This window comes from Podarcis filfolensis (assembly GCF_964270895.1).
Source record: "Podarcis filfolensis genome assembly, chromosome: 12".
NCBI classification, from domain to species: Eukaryota; Metazoa; Chordata; class Lepidosauria; order Squamata; family Lacertidae; genus Podarcis; species Podarcis filfolensis.
In genome coordinates, this window is record NC_139614.1 from 5,448,713 (window position 1) to 5,468,877 (window position 20,165).

Here is a 20,165-nt window from a genome sequence, read left to right on the forward strand (position 1 = left end):
ACTTCTCTGTGACTATGCACAGATAGTTATTCGTAGACTTGAAAGCAAAATGGTGGAGACATCATTTTTCAGTTTAGTTCTCATTTCTGTTATTTACAAATGGATTTTCTTCTGGAAGCAAATAACACAGACACTAAATTCGCAGAAATCAACAGTTAGGGAAATGCTGAGGAAATGGAACAAACTGCCATGTGAACACAGGTCTGATGTCTGTCACATAAGTTTAATTCCCAGGATCCCTAGGAGACAGGAGCCAATAGTTAATGCCAGTTTATGTTGTTGTTTTTTAAATCATTTTTATTAACTGGCCAATCACATCAAATTAAATCACATCACATAAATTCCAAATTACAAAGCCAAATTTTTAAATTTTGTTGGGGGGAACCCATACTTCAAGATCCAAAGGGGGATTCAAATCATCTTCTTATTACTGCGTTAGTGTCCAAATCAGTCCCAATCAGTCCAGACAAAGTTCATAATTCTATCCAGTCTTATCTTGGTGTTTCCACATCATATCTTGTTCATATAATTTCTCTTTTTCTTTTACGATCTCTTCTGTTAGTCTCCTTAAGCCAATAAGCAAATATAATAATCCTGTGTGAATTTCCTGTTCTTCCAATCTAAGTCCAGATGGTTTCCATATATCTCCTTCGAAGATAACATTGCTCTTTCCATCATAAATCAGGCATTTGTCGCTCTTAAGTCCCACAGAGGAGTTAATCCACGATATGTAAACAGCTCTATTTCTCTCTTTCTCCTCCCAGACACAAGAGCTCCAACAATGCCTCCCAAGATGGCGACGGCATTTTTAACTGCGTCATTCCAAAACTCTTAACTTTCCAGCTTCGTCTTGAAACATTGCTTTGGTTCGAAAGTTTATCTCCACACAGCCTTAAATCCACAGCTTAAGTCCTTAAAGCGACATTTCTGACTCATTAGGGGAGGGGATTCTTGTTAAATCACATAAGAAAAAGGAAGGCAGGTTTTTTTTCCCCTCCCCCCTCAGTCATTTGCCGTACCGTATCTTGACGTATCTTTTCATATTTTATTCTTGCCTTGTTATCAGAGATCTCTTCTGTCAGCAGTCTTTACTCCCCCCTTTTCCTTGAAGTATGTGCAATTTATCTCGTCCAAATTGTTTCTTTTGAAGATTCTTGCAACTAGAGGCGCGGATCAGAGACAGCATCAAGGAGTGCCGGAATCCCACAGGAGGGCTTTGTGCCTAGTGCCCCACAAATTCGGGGGTGGTATAGGGCACAGCAGGCAAGGGCCGTCCCCCCCACAATCCTGGGGGGGTTAAGGAGGCTAATTACCCCCATCATAGTGTTGGGTTGAAATAACGACAGACAGGTAGCGAGTGTCATCTGGGAGGCATCTCTCGAGCAAGTCTCGGGGAGTCCCTTTTATTGAATATTACAGCATTGCCACATATGTGCTTATTGCTGATTGGTTAACACAAGTACAAAGCAAAGATTACATTAATCACCAGTGGATTAAAGGCTGGGAAAGGGTGCACAGAATTACACAGGCATGAAGACCTCCTAATTAAACTTTTGCTAGTGATTGATATAGCATTCATCCGTAGATGTGGTCAACTATGCATTAAGAACAAGTCAGGTACAATGTTTTCCTCAACTCAATGTGAGCTGAACTGGTGAGTGAATGTCTTAGTACTGTTTGTGCAGTATTGTGTGCAGGAGCGAAACTTAAGAGCAAGACTTTCCCAAACATGTCACAGTCGTGTATAGGATTATTGCATCCAGCATCCCAGCATCTCCCCCTTTCTTTATTTATTTAATGGTGAGTGGGACAAAAGTACTTCGGGATACGTGGTTTGCCAGCGCATGCCCAAAATAATTCCGCCCACCGATGTTGTTATGTGAGTTCAGGGTGAATGGGGCAAAAAATACCTCGGGATACGTGGTTTGCCAGCGCATGCCCAAGATAATTCTGCCCACATCTCCCCTAATGTCTACTGTTGGTGCTGCCATTTCGCAAAGTAGGCGGCAATAATTTTATTGGGTGGCTGAGGAGGAGAAAAACACTGAGACCAAAGGCGTATGAGACCAGGGATGCACTGGATGAAGCAACATAGCAAAATTAATATACATATTATGATAATAGCATATTGAAAAAGATTGTGAAGCCAATTCATATTTGGTAACCAGCCCACTGGGTAAACGAATCCCATAGGCCAGAAAGTCCAACGTCCTGTTTGATGTGATGTGTGAGATTTTGCAAACGAGAAATTTGTGCTTGAATAGCTTTGGAATTGTCCGTAATATTAAAACAGCACATGCCATCCATTTGTTCACAACCATAATGATGAAGCATTAGCAAATAATCTATTGCAGCGCGATTCTGTAAGAGTCCGTGACGCAATTCACTCTGTTCTTTACTCAAAAGGTGAAGAGCTTGTGAAGTAGAATTCAAGGCTTTTGCTGCAGAGCAAGCTAAAGAGTTAATATTCCTGCTATTCCGTACAGCCAATCCAGGGACTCCTAAAAGAGAGACAGCTAGAGAAATATATTCAGATCTGCTAGGGAGAGAAACAGAATCATCACAATCATTAGTCAATTCCACAGAGCGTCGATATCGAGAGTGGGATAAATGATGCTTCTTGGGTAATATGATAGACAAACGGCTTAAGCAGCAAGGTGTGCCATGGCTAATATTTGCTGGAATATAATTGAATGTGTAGCCTGGACACGACCAGAACCAGCCTTCAGGCAGCTCTGTATATTTATATACGTAGGAAATATTTACATAATCAGAGCAGTTGAAATTATCCTTGCCCATTGTCACACAGTTGGGCTTTGTGCAATTGACCATACGGGCGCAAGTGATATTAAAAGAGGCCACGTATGGGGTCAACAAATCAATGGCTAGAGATGGGCGTCTGCGCACTTGGTTACCCCAGTTATGGTAACCAGAATAACCAAGGGTGCGAAGAGAATCATTTTGAGGTAAGGATGAATAAAACCAGGTATCATTTTGCAAATCGAGAGGGTCATGGCAAACAGGGATGAGGCAGGAGCCAAGGATTTCACCTATTGATACCTGCTGAGTTAGGCAAAAGGATGAAACATTGAGGGTTTTTGCAAAAGATTCCCACACATTAATTGGTGTGGAATCACCGCTATTAGGAGCAGAAGCAGAGAGGGGCAAAAACAAAACACTGAAAACGAGCACTATCATGGAATTTATATTAAGGCAGGAAATGAGACACAGAAACAAATCTCCATTTCCCACTTTACTTTTCTTTTTTTGACGAAGATGGGGCTATTATCCGCCAGGGTCTCTGCATTGTTTGGCAAAATGACCTGGGCGCTTGCAGTTGAAGCAATTGCCTGTTGGCTTATTGCCAGCTTGGATGGCACCGGCAAGCAAGGACATCGCATGACTCTGGCTTCCAATTTCTGCACAAGTTTGAATCATATCGGCCAGGTCATATTTAGGGCGATGTATAACTGACTGCAATGCCTTTTTGCAGTCGGTGTTTGCATTTTCAAAAGCCAATTTTTTCATCAATTCATTTTGGGCTGTAGTGTTATCAACCTGCCTAGTGACTGATTCTTTCAACCTATCTATAAATTGATGGTAGGGTTCCGAATGTTGTTGCTTAATATTAACAAAGGAGCTCAGTGGTTGCCCTGAGACAGGGACTTTCCGAAAGGCGCGTTGCACACAGGTCGCGGTGCGACTGAAATGCAAAGGTGTTAGTGTCGCCTGGGCTGGTATATTATCATACGGACCAGCACCAAAGAGTTGATTGGCTGTATGCTGCGGATCAGCCAGGGCTGCTGCATTATGCTTAAATTCACTTTCAAAAACTACATATTGCGCTGGAGATAAAAGCATGCGCATCAAATCTTTCCAATCTTGGGGTAGCATTGTGTAACCGCTTGCTATCCCCTCCAGCATCCCTATCACATAGGAGGATTTTAAACCAGAATCAGCAATGGCTCTCCTTAGTTCCCTCATGACAGAATAAGGAAGTGCCTCGTACAACACCTGTTGTTGAGCAGTTCCTGGGTTGGTATAGGAGATAGGGAAAGCAGATGGCATTTCCCCAGCCCATTCAGACTCTTCCTCTAAGGACAGGAGCCCTTTCTGCCTAGCTAAAGAAAGCGCGGCGCGCACAGCTCCTGTAGAAGAGCACGCAGGGGCTGGGGCAGGCGAAGGAGGGATGGGGGGGTGGATGTGGGCTGAGGCGTAGGGAGGGGCTGGCAAGGTTGCAATGGAGGTAAAATCTTGGGGTAAGGTGGGGGATTGTCTGCAACTGACAAAAGAGCAGGTGCCGTCGGAGATGCCTGAGGTCCTAATCTAGCGACGGCGTCTGCACACTTCTGCCAAGTAAGCAGACAATGAATCGGAGCCCTCGGTTCTGCGAAAAGAGTTTTTCCAATCTTTTGCCAAGTTTCTACCTCCAAAGAGCCAGCCTCTGGATAAGAAGGGCATTGGCAAGCAATCTCACATAGCAATTGTTCAATTTCTTTTAAAGAAATATGAACACCCGCCACCCGCTGTCTAACGAGATAGAGTAGCTCCTTGGCATGCTCTTTTTGGAATTTAGTCAATTTCCCCCCCCCATACTCACGAAGTAGCGCGCTGAGACTTTTCCAGTCGAGTGAAGTACAGGGGTTTGGCTGTGTGAGGGATCTGTCACGTCGGGGTCACCAGATGTTGGGTTGAAATAACGACAGACAGGTAGCGAGTGTCATCTGGGAGGCATCTCTCGAGCAAGTCTCGGGGAGTCCCTTTTATTGAATATTACAGCATTGCCACATATGTGCTTATTGCTGATTGGTTAACACAAGTACAAAGCAAAGATTACATTAATCACCAGTGGATTAAAGGCTGGGAAAGGGTGCACAGAATTACACAGGCATGAAGACCTCCTAATTAAACTTTTGCTAGTGATTGATATAGCATTCATCCGTAGATGTGGTCAACTATGCATTAAGAACAAGTCAGGTACAATGTTTTCCTCAACTCAATGTGAGCTGAACTGGTGAGTGAATGTCTTAGTACTGTTTGTGCAGTATTGTGTGCAGGAGCGAAACTTAAGAGCAAGACTTTCCCAAACATGTCACAGTCGTGTATAGGATTATTGCATCCAGCATCCCAGCATCATAGCCTCCAAATTACCTCGTGTGGGTCGGAGAGATGTTATTGTCAGCCATCTTCCGATGCGCCACCTAGTGGCCCCCCCAATGCCAGTTTATGTTGTGCTTATTCTGTGAGCCCCCAGTCTGTGTTGGAGGGGCAGGTGAGGGCGAACTGAATAAAAAAGACTCTGATTGGTGGCATTCTATCCCATCCCCATGCTAAAGTAGTGAAATGTTGTAACTAGTGGGGGGCAACTGGGGCATATGCCAAACTTCCTCCTTAAACCTTCATTGAAGTGTACCGTGTGAAGATGGAACTATGCATTAACTCAGCAACCACGTGTTCCCAAATCCTTGCATGGGAAAGAATCCTGTGCTTGCCAGTTTTCCCATACAAATGACTCTGTTCAAGGCCTTTTCTCCCCCAGCTACCTTATTACTTGTTTAGAACCTGGATGGGGAACGAACTTATTTTGACATAGCCTCAAGGAGTCTGTGCAAGACCCAGTAAAAAGAAGACAAGGCTTTCTGCACCTTTAGAAGTTGCGTAGGAGAGCAAATATCAGCAGGTGCAGCAGGTCATGCAAGCTATAGCTGCTGACATTCCCTCTTCTGTTGAACTATGAGAGGTGCCTCTTTTGCATCTCAGCACCCTAGGGAAGGGTAAAGCAGCCCTTTCAAGCTGCTGGTTTCCCCCAGCATGTGCCACCCCCTCCTCAAATTAGCACTAAAAGAGAAACAGTGTTCCCACCTCTGATTCCCAAGCCCAAACCTTTATCCCAGGCACAGGCAAACTCAGACCTCCAGATGTTTTGGGACTACAACTGCCATCATCCCTGACCACTGGTCCTATTAGCTAGGGATGATGGGAGTTGTAGTCCCAAAAATCTGGAGGGCCGAGTTTGCCTATGCCTGCTATATCCTTTGTAAGATGTAGGTCCACCCTAAGTTCTGTTTTGTGCCAGCCATTATCCCTACAATACCTTATGGCATCTTTTTCCAACTGAGTGCCTCGCAGGTGTTTTGGACTAACAATTCCCATCTGCCAATGCCTAGAGCTGAGGGAAGCTGTCAACCACTGGAAGACACAAGTTTGGCAAAGGCTGCCCTGTGGGGTGAAGTGGGTTGGTTTTGAGATAATTTATCCAACTATTCCTTTCTAGTTCTGTTAAAAGGAGGGCTATTGATGTTACCCTGGTTCCCTATTTCTGCTCCCTGATTATAACCAGGTCTTGAGATCATCTGAAGTCTCCACACTCACGGCACACAAAACATCAAATTCAGTAAAGTTTCCTGTAAAAATGGGGGAGGGGGATTGTTTAAAAGAAGTGAAATTTTTATCAGAGCTGACACATTTTCTCTTGAGACATTTTTAAGACGAAAGAGATACACTAGAAATGTTAAAGATTAGGGAGGGAACAAACAAAAAACCCACATCAGTTTATTTTTACTAAGCTATTGCTAATTTTAGTAGAAATTTATGTTCAGCTGTGATAATGATGATGATTTAAATAAATGAATGATAATCAGAGGTTGATCTTTAACCTGATTTCATATATACAAAATTTGCATACTTGTTGACTACAGCAATGGCAGTTGCTAAGCTAAGATGAAATCATAGTCCATTTGTGACATCAGCAGTTGTCAACAATGGGTTCTCTGTGCTCATAAATTTCAGGCATGCAAGAAGCTTCAAAGAAACTTACAGAGTCTCTACATGAAGTATACGAGCCTGACTGGTATGGCCGGGAAGATGTAAAAGTGGTTGGAGAGGTAAGAATTTATTTATTTAACCTTATAGCTCCACCGTTCTGTGTAAGGAAAAGCCCCAAGGTGGCTAACAACATAATAAAATACCAGGAAAAATATCCCTAATGATGAATGAAATCAAGATAATAGTTGGTGATCCCACCCATTTCCAAAATAACTGTTCTAACCCAACATCTAGGTAGTTGCAGTAGGGCAAAATCATTTTCATAGAATCATAGAGTTGGAAGGGACCCTGGGGGTCATCTAGTCCAACCTCCTACCATGCAGGAATCTCAACTAAAGCATCCATGACAGATGGCCATTCAACCTCTGCTTAAAAACCTCAAATGAGGGAGAGTCCATCACCTTCTGAAGGAGTCCATCCCACAGTGAAACAGCTCTTATCATCAGAAAGTCCTTCCTGATGTTTAGTGAGATGATGAGAAACCATTAGCAAGCACTCTTTGGATTTGGTCAGTCAACCAGGTACAAATCCATGGGGGACTTCGTCAAAAACCTTACTGAAATCAAGATACACTATGTCCACAGCATTCCCCTGATCCACCAAGTTTGTAGCGCTATCAAAAGGAGAAGAAGAAAGAGATTTGTTTGGTGTTTTGGTGTGACTTGTTTTTGAGAGACGTATGCTGGGTCTTAGTAATCACAGCATCCTTTTCTAAGTGCTCACAGGCCAACTGTTTAATTAACTCTTCTAAGACCTTTCCTTGTATCAACATCAAGCTAACTGGTTGGTAGTTACCGTACTTCCTTTTTGAAGATGGGGACAACATTTGCCCACCTTCAGTCTGCAGGGACCTAACCTGTTGTTTAAGAATTCTCAAAGATTATAGAGGCTCCATTAGTACCACTGGAGATTTGAATTCATTTAAAGTAGCTAATCCAAGTTTATGCACCAACCACTGGTGCTGAAGAAACTGAAATAGACCAATTTTATGAAGACTTACAAGACCTTATAGAAGTGACACCAAAGAAGGATGTTCTTCTCATTATAGGGGATTGGAATGCTAAAGTAGGGAATCAAGAGATAAAAGGAACAACTGGCAAGTTTGGCCTTGGAGATCAAAACGAAGCAGGGCAAAGGCTAATAGAGTTCTGTCAAGAGAACAAGCTGGTCATCACAAACACGCTTTTCCAACAACACAAGAGACGTCTCTACACATGGACATCACCAGATGGGCAGTATCGAAATCAGATTGATTATATTCTCTGCAGCCAAAGATGGAGAAGCTCTATACAGTCAGCAAAAACAAGACCTGGAGCTGACTGTGGCTCAGATCATCAGCTTCTTATAGCAAAATTCAAGCTTAAACTGAAGAAAGTAGGAAAAACCACTGGGCCGGTAAGATACAATCTAAGTCAAATCCCTTATGAATACACAGTGGAAGTGAGGAACAGGTTTAAGGATTTAGATTTGCTGGACAGAGTGCCTGAAGAACTATGGATGGAGGCTCGTAACATTGTACAGGAGGCAGCAACGAAAACCATCCCAATGAAAAGGAAATGCAAGAAAGCAAAGTGGCTGTCCAACGAGGCCTTACAAATAGCGGAGGAGAGAAGGCAAGCAAAATGCGAGGGAGATAGTGAAAGATACAGGAAATTGAATGCAGATTTCCAAAGAATAGCAAGGAGAGACAAGAAGGCCTTCTTAAACGAGCAGTGCAAACAAATAGAGGAAAACAACAGAATGGGAAGAACCAGAGATCTGTTCAAGAAAATTGGAGATATGAAAGGAACATTTCGTACAAAGATTACCATAATAAAGGACAAAAGTGGTAAGGACCTAACAGAAGCAGAAGACATCAAGAAGAGGTGGCAAGAATACACAGAGGAATTATACCAGAAAGATATGGATGTCTCGTACACCCCAGGTAGTGTGGTTGCTGACCTTGAGCCAGACATCCTGGAAAGTGAAGTCAAATGGGCCTTAGAAAGCACTGCAAATAACAAGGCCAGTGGTAGTGATGGTATTCCAGCTGAACTATTTAAAATTTTAAAAGATGATGCTGTTAAGGTGCTACACTCAATATGCCAGCAAATTTGGAAAACTCAGCAGTGGCCAGAAGATTGGAGAAGAACAGTTTACATCCCAATCCCAAAGAAGGGCAGTGCCAAAGAATGCTCCAACTACCGCACAATTGCACTCATTTCACACGCTAGCAAGGTTATGCTTAAAATTCTACAAGGAAGGCTCAAACAGTATGTGGATTGAGAACTCCCAGAAGTGCAAGCTGGATTTAGAAGAGGCAGAGGAACCAGAGGCCAAATTGCAAACATGCGCTGGATTATGGAGAAAGCTAGAGAGTTCCAGAAAGACATCTACTTCTGCTTCATTGACTATGCAAAAGCCTTTGACTGTGTCGACCACAGCAAACTATGGCAAGTTCTTAAAGAAATGGGAGTGCCTGATCACCTCATCTGTCTCCTGAGAAATCTCTATGTGGGACAAGAAGCTACAGTTAGAACTGGATATGGAACAACTGATTGGTTCAAAATTAGGAAAGGCGTACGACAAGGCTGTATTTTGTCTCCCTGCTTATTTAATTTATACGCAGAATACATCATGCGAAAGGCTGGGCTGGATGAATCCCAAGCTGGAATTAAGATTGCCGGAAGAAATATCAACAACCTCAGATATGCAGATGACATAACCTTGATGGCAGAAAGTGAGGAGGAATTAAAGAACCTTTTAATGAGGGTGAAAGAGGAGAGTGCAAAATATGGTCTGAAGCTCAACATCAAAAAAACGAAGATCATGGCCACTGGTCCCATCACCTCCTGGCAAATAGAAGGGGAATAAATGGAGGCAGTGAGAGATTTTACTTTCTTGGGCTCCATGATCACTGCAGATGGTGACAGCAGCCACGAAATTAAAAGACGCCTGCTTCTTGGGAGAAGGGCAATGACAGGCCTAGACAGCATCTTGAGAAGTAGAGACGTCACCTTGCCAACAAAGGTCCGTATAGTTAAAGCCATGGTTTTCCCAGTAGTGATGTATGGAAGTGAGAGCTGGACCATAAAGAAGGCTGATCGCCGAAGAATTGATGCTTTTGAATTATGGTCTGGAGAAGACTCTTGAGAGTCCCATGGACTGCAAGAAGATCAAATGCATCCATTCTTAATGAAATCAGCCCTGAGTGCTCACTGGAAGGACAGATCGTGAAGCTGAGGCTCCAGTACTTTGGCCACCTCATGAGAAGAGAAGACTCCCTGGAGAAGACACTGATGCTGGGAAAGATGGAGGGCACAAGGAGAAGGGGGCGACAGAGGATGAGATGGTTGGATAGTGTTTTCGAGGTTACCAGCATGAGTTTGACTAAACTGCGGGAGGTAGTGGAGGACAGAGGTGCCTGGCGTGCTCTGGTCCATGGGGTCACGAAGAGTCGGACACGACTAAACGACTAAACAACAACAACAAAGTAGCTAAATTTTCCCTTACCACCTCTTTTCGTATCTTGGACTGCAGCTCCCTCCTTGCATCATTTATTCTGTTATCACCAGGTTGGGCACTGCTTTCCTTGGTGTGAAGACAGAGGCAAAGTCAATAGGTCAATTGACTCCCCTTTCCCCTTTTTTATGAAGATTACCCACTCTGGGATCCCACAGCTAATTCTCCCCTGGTCTCCTCGCTGGCCCAAAAAGGGCTAGTTTAGCCAGCTAGCCCTGGTGATCATCTAAAGTTTGTTGGATGGATTTCCCCCCTAAATTGATTTTTGAATTCTGAATTTATTGTTATTCACGTTTTATACTGTATTTTATGCTGTTTTTTGTTGCATCAAATAAGTGTTTTAAATTTGTTGTTAGCCGCCCTGAGCCAGGTTTTCTGAACCGGGAAGGGCGGGGTATAAATAAAAATTATTATTATTATTATTCCCATATTGTAGACATGAGGCTGGAGGGATAGATTAGCTTGGGGCTATGGGCAGCCAAGGAGTTCAAAGTAGAGGCCTGTTTGTGTAATGGTTAAACTATCAGACTAAGTCTGGGGTTGTTATGAGGACAAAACTGGTCAGGGAGAACCATGAATGGCAGAGCTGCTTGTAGTGAAGACAGGATCTAATTGCTATTTATAAAAGAATAAAATGTGAATACAGTGGTACCTCGGGTTACATACGCTTCAGGTTACACACTCCACTAAGCCAGAAATAGTGCTTCAGGTTAAGAACTTTGCTTCAGGATGAGAACAGAAATCGTGCTCCAGCGGCACGGCAGCAGGAGGAGGCCCCATTAGCTAAAGTGGTGCTTCAGGTTAAGAACAGTTTCAGGTTAAGAACGGACCTCCGGAACGAATTAAGTTCTTAACCCGAGGTACCACTGTAAGGGATTTCCCAACATTCATTCATTCATTTAATTTGTTACATTTATACTCCTACACCTTCCTTTCCTCCAAGGAGCTCAATGTGCCATACACAGTTCTCACCGTTCCCTCATTTTATCCTCCCAATAACACTGTCCCAAGTTCACCCAGTGAGCTTCCTGGCTGAGCGGGATTTGATCCTGGGTCTCCCCTGTCCTAGCCCAACACAAACCACTACACCACACTGGCTCTCATGTTTTTGGCCACTACAGTACACTCACACTAAGGTCTGAACAAATCTTAATTTCCAAAACCAGCCTATGCAGACAGGGAGGAGGGGGAAAAACACACCTCACTGTGTAAAAGATTAAGAGCCCCTGCAGTACAGCAATGTTGATTTCCTCTCTTCCCTTCTCCGCATTCCTGATGCAAACAGTAACCTTGAAGTCTATTTTCTAGCAACTTTGAGGTGTGGGTTCTACTATAAGCAAAGACCATGGTGGATGGCGGATGCCACAGAGTTCAGCTCATTTGGAGCCTGCCTCCTGCTTTAATTGTCAGCCGTGAGTTATTACTACAATCTATTAATCGTTGCTGAGGAAATAAATTCCACTACAGTACAATGTTTAATCACAGTGGTGCTCAGAGTGGCACCGATTACTAGATCAGAGCACATTAACACCAATCTCTGTGGTTTTCCATCATTTTACAGAGACAAGTTCTACATAAATCAAAATCTTGGAAGTTCCCTGTAAATTAACAGGCCTGAATGCCTTTTCCTGAATAAACAAGTAGTCTTCTCTACAACAAATATCAAGGTCACTTGGAAGGAATCACATAAACGTCCTACAGAGTCTCCTGGACAATCCTTATATTTTACTTAATCGTATTTATCACCATCCATCCCGTAGAACAGGCACAAAGTCTTGGTTTTATCACCCCCTGTTTTTCTCTCCTTTGCTCCCCATATTCAGCCTGCTGCCAAGTCACTTTGTGCTCAGAGAGTGAAGGTGAAAATGGGGGTGCAAAGAGGTTTGCAAGAAGGGAGGAGTCTAGGTGGAGTCTGAAGATGAATGAATGAAAGCATGGGTATGAAAGGATCTGGACAGAGGAGATAGTGGCTTCATAATTGGGCAGAAAATGAAAAGGGTGCTTAAAATTTGCAATGTGTGGCAGGAGAAAGACGCTAGCAAGGGATGGGCAGGGTTTCATGTGGGTGGAATGGCAGAGCGAGCAGCGGCACACCACTAATGAATGCTAAATTTTATTATTATACTCAGATGATGCTTGATTGTGAATCCGAGATCTGAGACTCTATACCCAAAGGCTACTGTTCTCAAACACATTTTTCCCTTGCCTGCCTTCAGTGCTATAGAGCCCTTTTGGTTCTACCTCAAAAACTATCCTTTTCTATTTGGGGTTGTAAATTTACATTGCAATCTAAAAAAGGTAAAGGGTAAAGGGACCCCTGACAGTTAAGTCCAGTTGTGAATGACTCTGGGGTTGTGGTGCTCATCTCGCTTTACAGGCTGAGGGAGCCGGCGTTTGTCCGCTTCCGCAGACAGTTTTTCTGGGTTATGTGGCCAGCATGACTAAGTCACTTCTGGTGAACCAGAGCAGCGCACAGAAACGCCGTTTACCTTCCCGCCGGAGCGGTACCTATTTATCTACTTCACTTTGACGTGCTTTCAAACTGCTAGGTGGGCAGGAGCTGGGACCGAGCAACGGGAGCTCACCCTGTCACGGGGATTCGAACCACCGACCTTCCGATCGGCAAGCCCAAGGCTCAGTGGTTTAGACCACAGCGCCACCCGCGTCCCTTCAGGGCTCCCCTGGACAATGCTAATACCTCTCTCTTGCTCTCAGTGGCCCTGTTTTAGCCACAGTCCTGCTAGCGCTCACCACCTGAGTTCGCTATTAGAAGGAGGATTGTAAAACGTAAGGGGGTAGAAGGATTGCAGAACAGCAATTGCATTATTTCTTTCTTTTTATGGGCAAAATTATTATCTAATTCTGAAGAAGAATTTATTTATCTACTTCACTTTGATGTGCTTTCAAACTACTAGGTTGGCAGGAGCTGGGACCGAACAATGGGAGCTTACCCCTTCGCAGGGATTCGAACTGCCAACCTTTCGATCGGTTTAAACCACAGCGCCACCCGCGTCCCCACATTGCAATCCAGCCAACAACAAAACCTATTCTCTTCCTTTCCTACTGGTGCTACGCTTTCAGATAAACTGTCCACCCTTCACGATCTCATTCCATTACCCATTCGTTCCTTTGTCTTTCCTCAGTTGCAATCCAGGAGGGTCACAGGCTGAATTTTAGACAGCATTTTGAAAAGGACCTTTTATTTGAGCAGCATCTGCAAATTTTAAATTTAATTGAAAATGCTATTTTTATCTGCCATGTCACACCCTGTTGTCTCTGGTGCATCACATCAGTGCTAACAGGCTTGTGGACGTGAGAGCGCCAATGAATGTTTCGCCTGAGGGTTTCACAAAGGACTAAGCTGCAGAGTTTATGCAAAAGAATTGTCTTGTTTATCTGCTGATGTGACAGCAGAGAATGTCTACATCCTTATGAAAAAATAGATAAAAAGAATGTTCTGAAGTGCAATTTTAATCTTGCATTTGATTTTTTCTTTTAAGGTAAGTGTTGAAAATTAATGGTCTGCCATACTTTATATCATCTAGTTTCTAATTAAATTGGATCCTAGAAGTGGGAAAGAAAGACAGATGCATGTACACATCCATGTGCACGGACACACAATTTGTTGCACTAGGGATGAACTATTTGGTTCTCCAGATATTTGACCACAGCTAATATTGTGAAAGTCAGAATACAATGCAGCTTGGACATGCACAGTAAGGTCTAGCGGTTCTACATGTTGAGAGACGGGTGACCTAGCATGGCTCTGGATTCAGGAAGGCTAAATTAGTCTTTCTTCACAGGCATGGAGATATCTGGGCTAGCCATTGCTTGCAGGCAAAGCATAATGATTTTGCAGCCTGTCTGGGGGTGGCCTCAAACTTCACCTTGCCTGCTGTTTCTGAGACAGAACCAGAACCTGCTGGGATGTGGTGGGTCCTGGGCCCATCCAACTGGAACCTCGCTTTCCAGTCTGAATTCTGGTTGGGGCAGAATTCCTCCAGTCAAGATAAATACCAAGTTTGAATGTTTGTTCCATGCACGGCAAAGGGGGTAGGTAGGAAATGTTGAAGTACAATATTTGCCTCCTCTGTGACCATGTTGTCATCAAGTACATGTAAGAAAAAAGCAGTGTGTGAAGCATGCTGTATAGTTTGAGCATCTTAAATACACTGAAATAGAAATACATTCCATGAAATCCAAAGCGACTAAGGATGTATTTGATTTTTTAATGTCCTTTCCCTCCAGTATTAACATTCTTATTTGGGTTACTGGTGTCAATTGCTTTCTGTTGTATTCTCACCCTGTTTCTTCCCTCTCTACAGAAATGTGATGTACTTTGGGAAGATTTCCACCAAAAGCTCGTCGACGGGTCGTTGTTGACCTTGGACACATATCTGGGACAGTTTCCTGATATAAAGGTACTGTAAGGTCTCCACGTGGGCTAGTTCACATGGTTGACAATAGCAGTATTGTAGTTGAGGAAGGAATGTCTGCAGCTGTGTGCATATCCACCACTACAAATACAACATAACATGAGCATCGGTCAGATCCCCATATATCCGCAACCACGCACATATTTCCTTCCTGTGAGCCTTCCATGTCAAAAAGGGGTGGAAGAAAACACTGTGCATCCAACACATGTAACAGTATTCCTACTTTTCTGCCCCTGTGAGCCAGTTCTAAGCAGCTCATGGTTGTTATTCAAGCCATAAAAACTAAAAATTGATCTGGGTCAAAGCTGTAGATACCTGGGGTAGTTTTGTTATATTTGTGGCATGCCGTAATCTGGATAACATACAGGCTCATCTTTGGAAAGCTGTTGTGAAAGGTGATACATGATTAGCCCCCCCCCATATCTCTTCAGTTATTCAGGTCTATCAAGCAATGCTTGTTCATTATTTTTATTTTATTTAACGTATTTTAGGCAGCGCTTTTTTAAAGGGTCAAAGCTCACAAGGCAGCGTAATACAACAAATGCTCATTCTTTATCCAACAACAACATGGGCTGTTCTAAACAAGTGGGTCTTTTAAGCCTATTTAAAGGCCATATGTAATTCATTTGAAGTAGAATTTCCACACTCGCAAAAGTGTGAGGCCCCTGCTGAGAGTGATCTCACCATTGGGCCCATGGATGGGGGCTTGGAAATTGATATCAAAGTATGGTGACAGCTTACATATCACCAAAAAAGGACAACCTTTTTCATTAAATTTGAAACTAATTGCTGTAATTTACATGGAAATACAATACATCTCCCTGTAGCAGGGAAGTCAGTGTGTGACCAGGTGAGCTATGGGCACGCTCTGTCTGCTCTCCAGGTGCTATTGAGAGGAAATTCAAGGCCTCTGATCTCCTCCCTTCCTTATTTTTAACCAGATTTGGACCAGACAGCCCTTCAAATGGAAAACCCCTCCAAATAAGACTTCAAACATAGCACTGCCCTATGTAGAGTAGTACTCTTGGACACTTCATCTCATAGTGCAGGCAGGGCTGGTGTGAAAGTCCCATCTGCATTAGCAAAATTTTTAGTTCATTTTCAAAGTTTTCCTGAAGGACTTTCATGGAACTAGTTTTGGTACAGTGGTACCTCTGGTTATGAACGCTTCAGGTTGCGACCTCCGCTAACCTGGAAGTAGCTGCTCCTGGTTGCGAACTTTGCTCCTGGATGCAAACGGAAATCGTGCGCCAGAGGCGCGTGTGCAGTGGGAGGCTCCATTAGTGAAAGCGCGTCTCAGGATAAGAATGGTTTCAGCTTAAGAATGGACCTCTGGAAAGAACAAAGTTTGTAACCAGAGGTACCACTGTACTAGAAAATACATTTCTCATGTGTTTGACATCTGTGTGACATCAATGTTAGCATTTGCCGTATGGATTGGTATACGTGGAGTTTTGTTTCCCTTTGTTGTGTGCCTTGTCTTTCCTGTGAAGTCTCCTTATCGAACCCAGGCTGTAAGTTTAGAGAATGTGGAAAATGCTGCAAATTAAAGACCTTTACTCTCTGTTTGCTGACAGTTGAAAACCTGCTTTCCCCCTGCTCCCAACATGGTGCCGGGGCTTTTTTTGGGGGGGGAATTGTTTTCTAATCTCTTCTGCTTATTTCTGTTTTATACTTTTCTGTATTTCTCTCTGTATTGCTGTATTGATTTTTTTCTCTCTCTGTAGAAGGGTCCTACTGATAATACCTTATTGTAGCAGGTAATGGCCTATTTGTGGAAAACAGATTCCAGGCAGAATCCTGATCTCTTTAATGAGAGGCCCAACTGGGGCTGATGTCAGGCTACTGTATTAATTAACTAAGCCACAAACATATGTCAAAATGGGATTTGATTGTTATTGCTTAGTGCAGAGGAGCCATCTAAATCTATTGACTTTGACAGAATATTCACTTTGTTGATTAATCTACATAGCACAAGATTAGGCTCAAGTTAGCTCTTTGAAGTTTTAAATAAGTTTTGTGGCAGTATGTTCTAGAATGCCTTTGAGTGAATCTGATGTGAAATTTAGAAATTCAGCCTTTAAAACGTTGACGAAAGAAAGCTATGCATTTTATTTTACCAGCAGTATCTGAGTTTAAAAACAAGAATGTAGGTGAAGCTTAGTTCTTAAGTGATAGGTGAAAAAGATATAAATGTTTTTTGAAAAAGACTGAACATTTCAAAATCGCAAAAACTACGCGGATGCATAAGGAGAACAGCGAGTTTTGATTGGGTATCACTGTTTGTAGAATCGTATTGCAAAGCGGAGCAGAAAGCTAGTGGACTATGACAGTGCAAGACATCATTTGGAAGCCTTGCAGAGTTCAAAGAGAAAAGACGAAGGCAGGATTTCCAAGGTAAGATGTGCCTTTAAATTCTAACCAGCAGCAGAATTTCTGTATGAAGTTGCTCCTTGAGAAGTGCTTGCTAAATCTTCTTTCTTTCTCTTTTAATGCCCAAGCTACAAACTCCACAGAACAAAAGGGTAGGCAAAAACAAACAAACATGGGCTTTATCTAGAATGTGCTGGACTGCTGTGGATGGTTGGCATACCATGTCATGACCTAGAGCTAAGACTTTTACATAGAGCTTTTACCAGCCTAGAGAGACAAGGCTGGCCTTCCCTAGGGCCAGATTGGTGTTCCCAGTGTTGGCTTATGTGCTTTCCCCTTCTCCAGTGCAGTGCAAATGGTTTTATGCACCATGTGGCCCAGAGGGGTAGAAGGGGTTGGGGGATTCTCCTGACCCTTCGCTGGCTATGGGCATAATCTCCTGGAGTGACACTGGCAACCCTTTCTCGCTACTGAGATGTCATACCTCTTGATATGTGCCATGTGTGATAAATCCTGCCATCACTTCATTATACGAGTGTGTGAAATTGCCATATATATATATATAGGCTTGTGGACATATATATATATAGGCTTGTGGACAAAGGCAATAAGGTTTAAACTAGTTGACATCCTTGAAGCAGAAACGCATAATTAGTCAGAGTAGACCCATTGGAAGTAATTGGTCCATTAATTTCAGTGAGTCTGCTTTGAGTAGAACCTAGTTGGATACAGCCCATAGGCAGGAGGTGTCTTATGCTGGGGACTTGGCAGCAGTCAGGATCAAGTTTGTAGCTGGTGGGACTCAGCAACATTAGGACTGTGAGGAGGTGTTGTTCAGTCATCTTCCACCACCCCCACAGGCGCCCTAAAGCTGGTCTATGCATTGGGAGAGAAGGTCCCAGTGGTAACAATTAATGTCTCCTATAGTTCGACCATTACTCTCTGTATCTGTATGGCACCTTTCCAATAGAGGCAACTGTTGCCTCCTTTCTGCTGCACTTCACTAGATGGCTATACTATAAGGCAGTACTGCAGCTGCCATATAAAGGTCAAATGATACAAGGGTCCAAGAAAGTTCCACCTCATCTGTCAAGCTGCTGATTCTGACCTGGTTCCTCAGTTGAAGGCATTTCTTGCCTGCCTGCCAACTTCCCAGCTGTCCTTAAAAGATTACCAGCCCAGAGGAGAACCCACCCAGAAATTGACTTGTTTGCTTTTTCACCCAGTGCCCTTTTGTTTTTGCACCAATTTGTGCCAATCTGTTTGATTTTCTTTCTAGGCAGAGGAAGAGTTTCAGAAAGCACAGAAAGTGTTTGAAGATTTCAACATTGATTTGCAAGAAGAGCTGCCATCTTTATGGTCAAGGTAGCTATAGCAGATGATGCTTTGTGTCCTTCAACTTTTCATGGAAGCCCAGAGAACTAAGGCTTTGTAATGCTTTAATGCAGGCATCCCCAACCTTCGGCCTTCCAGATGTTTTGAGACTACAATTCCCATCATCCCTGACCACTGGTCCTGTTAGCTAGGGATCATGAGAGTTGTCGGCCAAAACATCTGGAGGGCCGCAGGTTGGGGATGCCTGCTTTAATGAGACTTTAATGTAGCTTCAGTAAACACAACCAGTTATTGCAGCAGTGGTTTTTTTCCAGTTAGCAGACATGCAGCATGTTTGATCCAAAAATGAAACTCCTAGACAAAATTGAATGTTTATATGCTCCTCACTTGAACCTAGAGGAAATCCACCAAAGATGCAAATCCACAGCATAGTCGATGCGTCATAGACCTGATTTCCCTCTTTGATCCAGCATACATATGTTACGAATGGTGCACCTATGGGCAACTTTGGGCTTGCATTTTTCCATCACTGACATTCAGTCCATGGTGCATTGTCACTCTGGTGTGGGGTTCACCATTGATAAGCGGTGCTGGGGTTGTATTTCAAGGAGGTTTACCTTAAGTCGCAGCACAATGGAAACTTGGGGATGGGGGAGATCTGTTGCCATGTATATGTTATATCTAGATGGTCCCTTTTTACATTTCCAAATTGGATACTGTACATATGAGAATAGAGCATACTTTTGCAAAGGCGTAGGAAACTTTCAAAGCCATAGGAGGAAACAGCATTGGACAAAAAAATACATTTCATTCTTTTTTCTTTCTCTTTACAACCTTTTCATTTTTTACCTTGTCATCTCCTTTTAGACGAGTTGGCTTTTATGTGAACACATTCAAAAATATCTCCAGCCTTGAAGCCAAATTTCACAAAGAAATAGCTTTGGTGAGTAATAATGAATGCACTGTGGAAGAAAAGCAACAGACACCTTTGAAGTAGGTTAAAAATGCAGGTGCCAAGATGCACACATGCAATCTTTTTCCTGCTTCCTCTTTCCTTTCTGTTACAAAAATGGTTGCTTTTTACTATGATTAACATTAGTGAATGAAACTAGCATGATGCAGTAATTATTTTTAATGGCTTCCCACTGTCTACTGCTTAAGTTTGCTTTGTTAAGTTGAGAGCCCCCTGATGAACTTGTGGTAATGAAATGACAGAGCTTTTAGAAGCAAGGGTTTAGGATAATTGGCCCCGGGGTAACCCCAAGACTATTTGCAACACACATCTTCACTATTAAGTGTGATGCCTTGCACTCTATGTGTGTTGTGTGTCACTGTGATAATATCCTATTTTTTTAAAAAGGGTGACTAAGCTTAGTCGCATAGTAGAACAAATATCTGATTTTTAGTTTATTCTCCCCACCCTACCTAAAGTAGCTGTTATAAAATGACAACTGTTTTTGTCCCTTCAGCTATGCCACAAACTCTATGAGGTGATGTCAAAGTTGGGAGAGCAACATGCAGACAAGGCCTTCACCATTCTTGGAGCACCCAGGTAAAATATTGTCTATCAAACTGCATTGTGCATGACCTGAACCACATTCATCCAATAATACAACCAGTAACTTTTGACAGTACAAGATTAATCAAAGTTTGTGAAACTTCTTTTTTTTAATTGAACACGAGTGTTTCCCCTGG

General features: G+C 43.0%; 1 protein-coding gene across 6 annotated transcripts in view; it reads left to right on the forward strand.

The window, feature by feature from the left end:
- The window catches only part of LOC310745426 (amphiphysin-like), a 95,367-nt gene that overhangs the window by 49,196 nt on the left and 26,006 nt on the right, over positions 1-20,165 (forward strand). For 4 of the 6 annotated variants that reach the window (XM_083577991.1, XM_083577994.1, XM_083577992.1 and 1 more), the window contains exons 4-10: positions 6,790-6,884; positions 14,652-14,747; positions 17,052-17,159; positions 17,264-17,287; positions 18,415-18,500; positions 19,338-19,413; positions 19,940-20,022. In XM_083577991.1, coding sequence (XP_083434117.1) covers positions 6,790-6,884; positions 14,652-14,747; positions 17,052-17,159; positions 17,264-17,287; positions 18,415-18,500; positions 19,338-19,413; positions 19,940-20,022 — 568 coding nt within the window. The remainder of the gene's footprint in view (positions 1-6,789; positions 6,885-14,651; positions 14,748-17,051; positions 17,160-17,263; positions 17,288-18,414; positions 18,501-19,337; positions 19,414-19,939; positions 20,023-20,165) is intronic. The other 2 variants (XM_083577993.1, XM_083577996.1) reach the window with 1 other exon arrangement.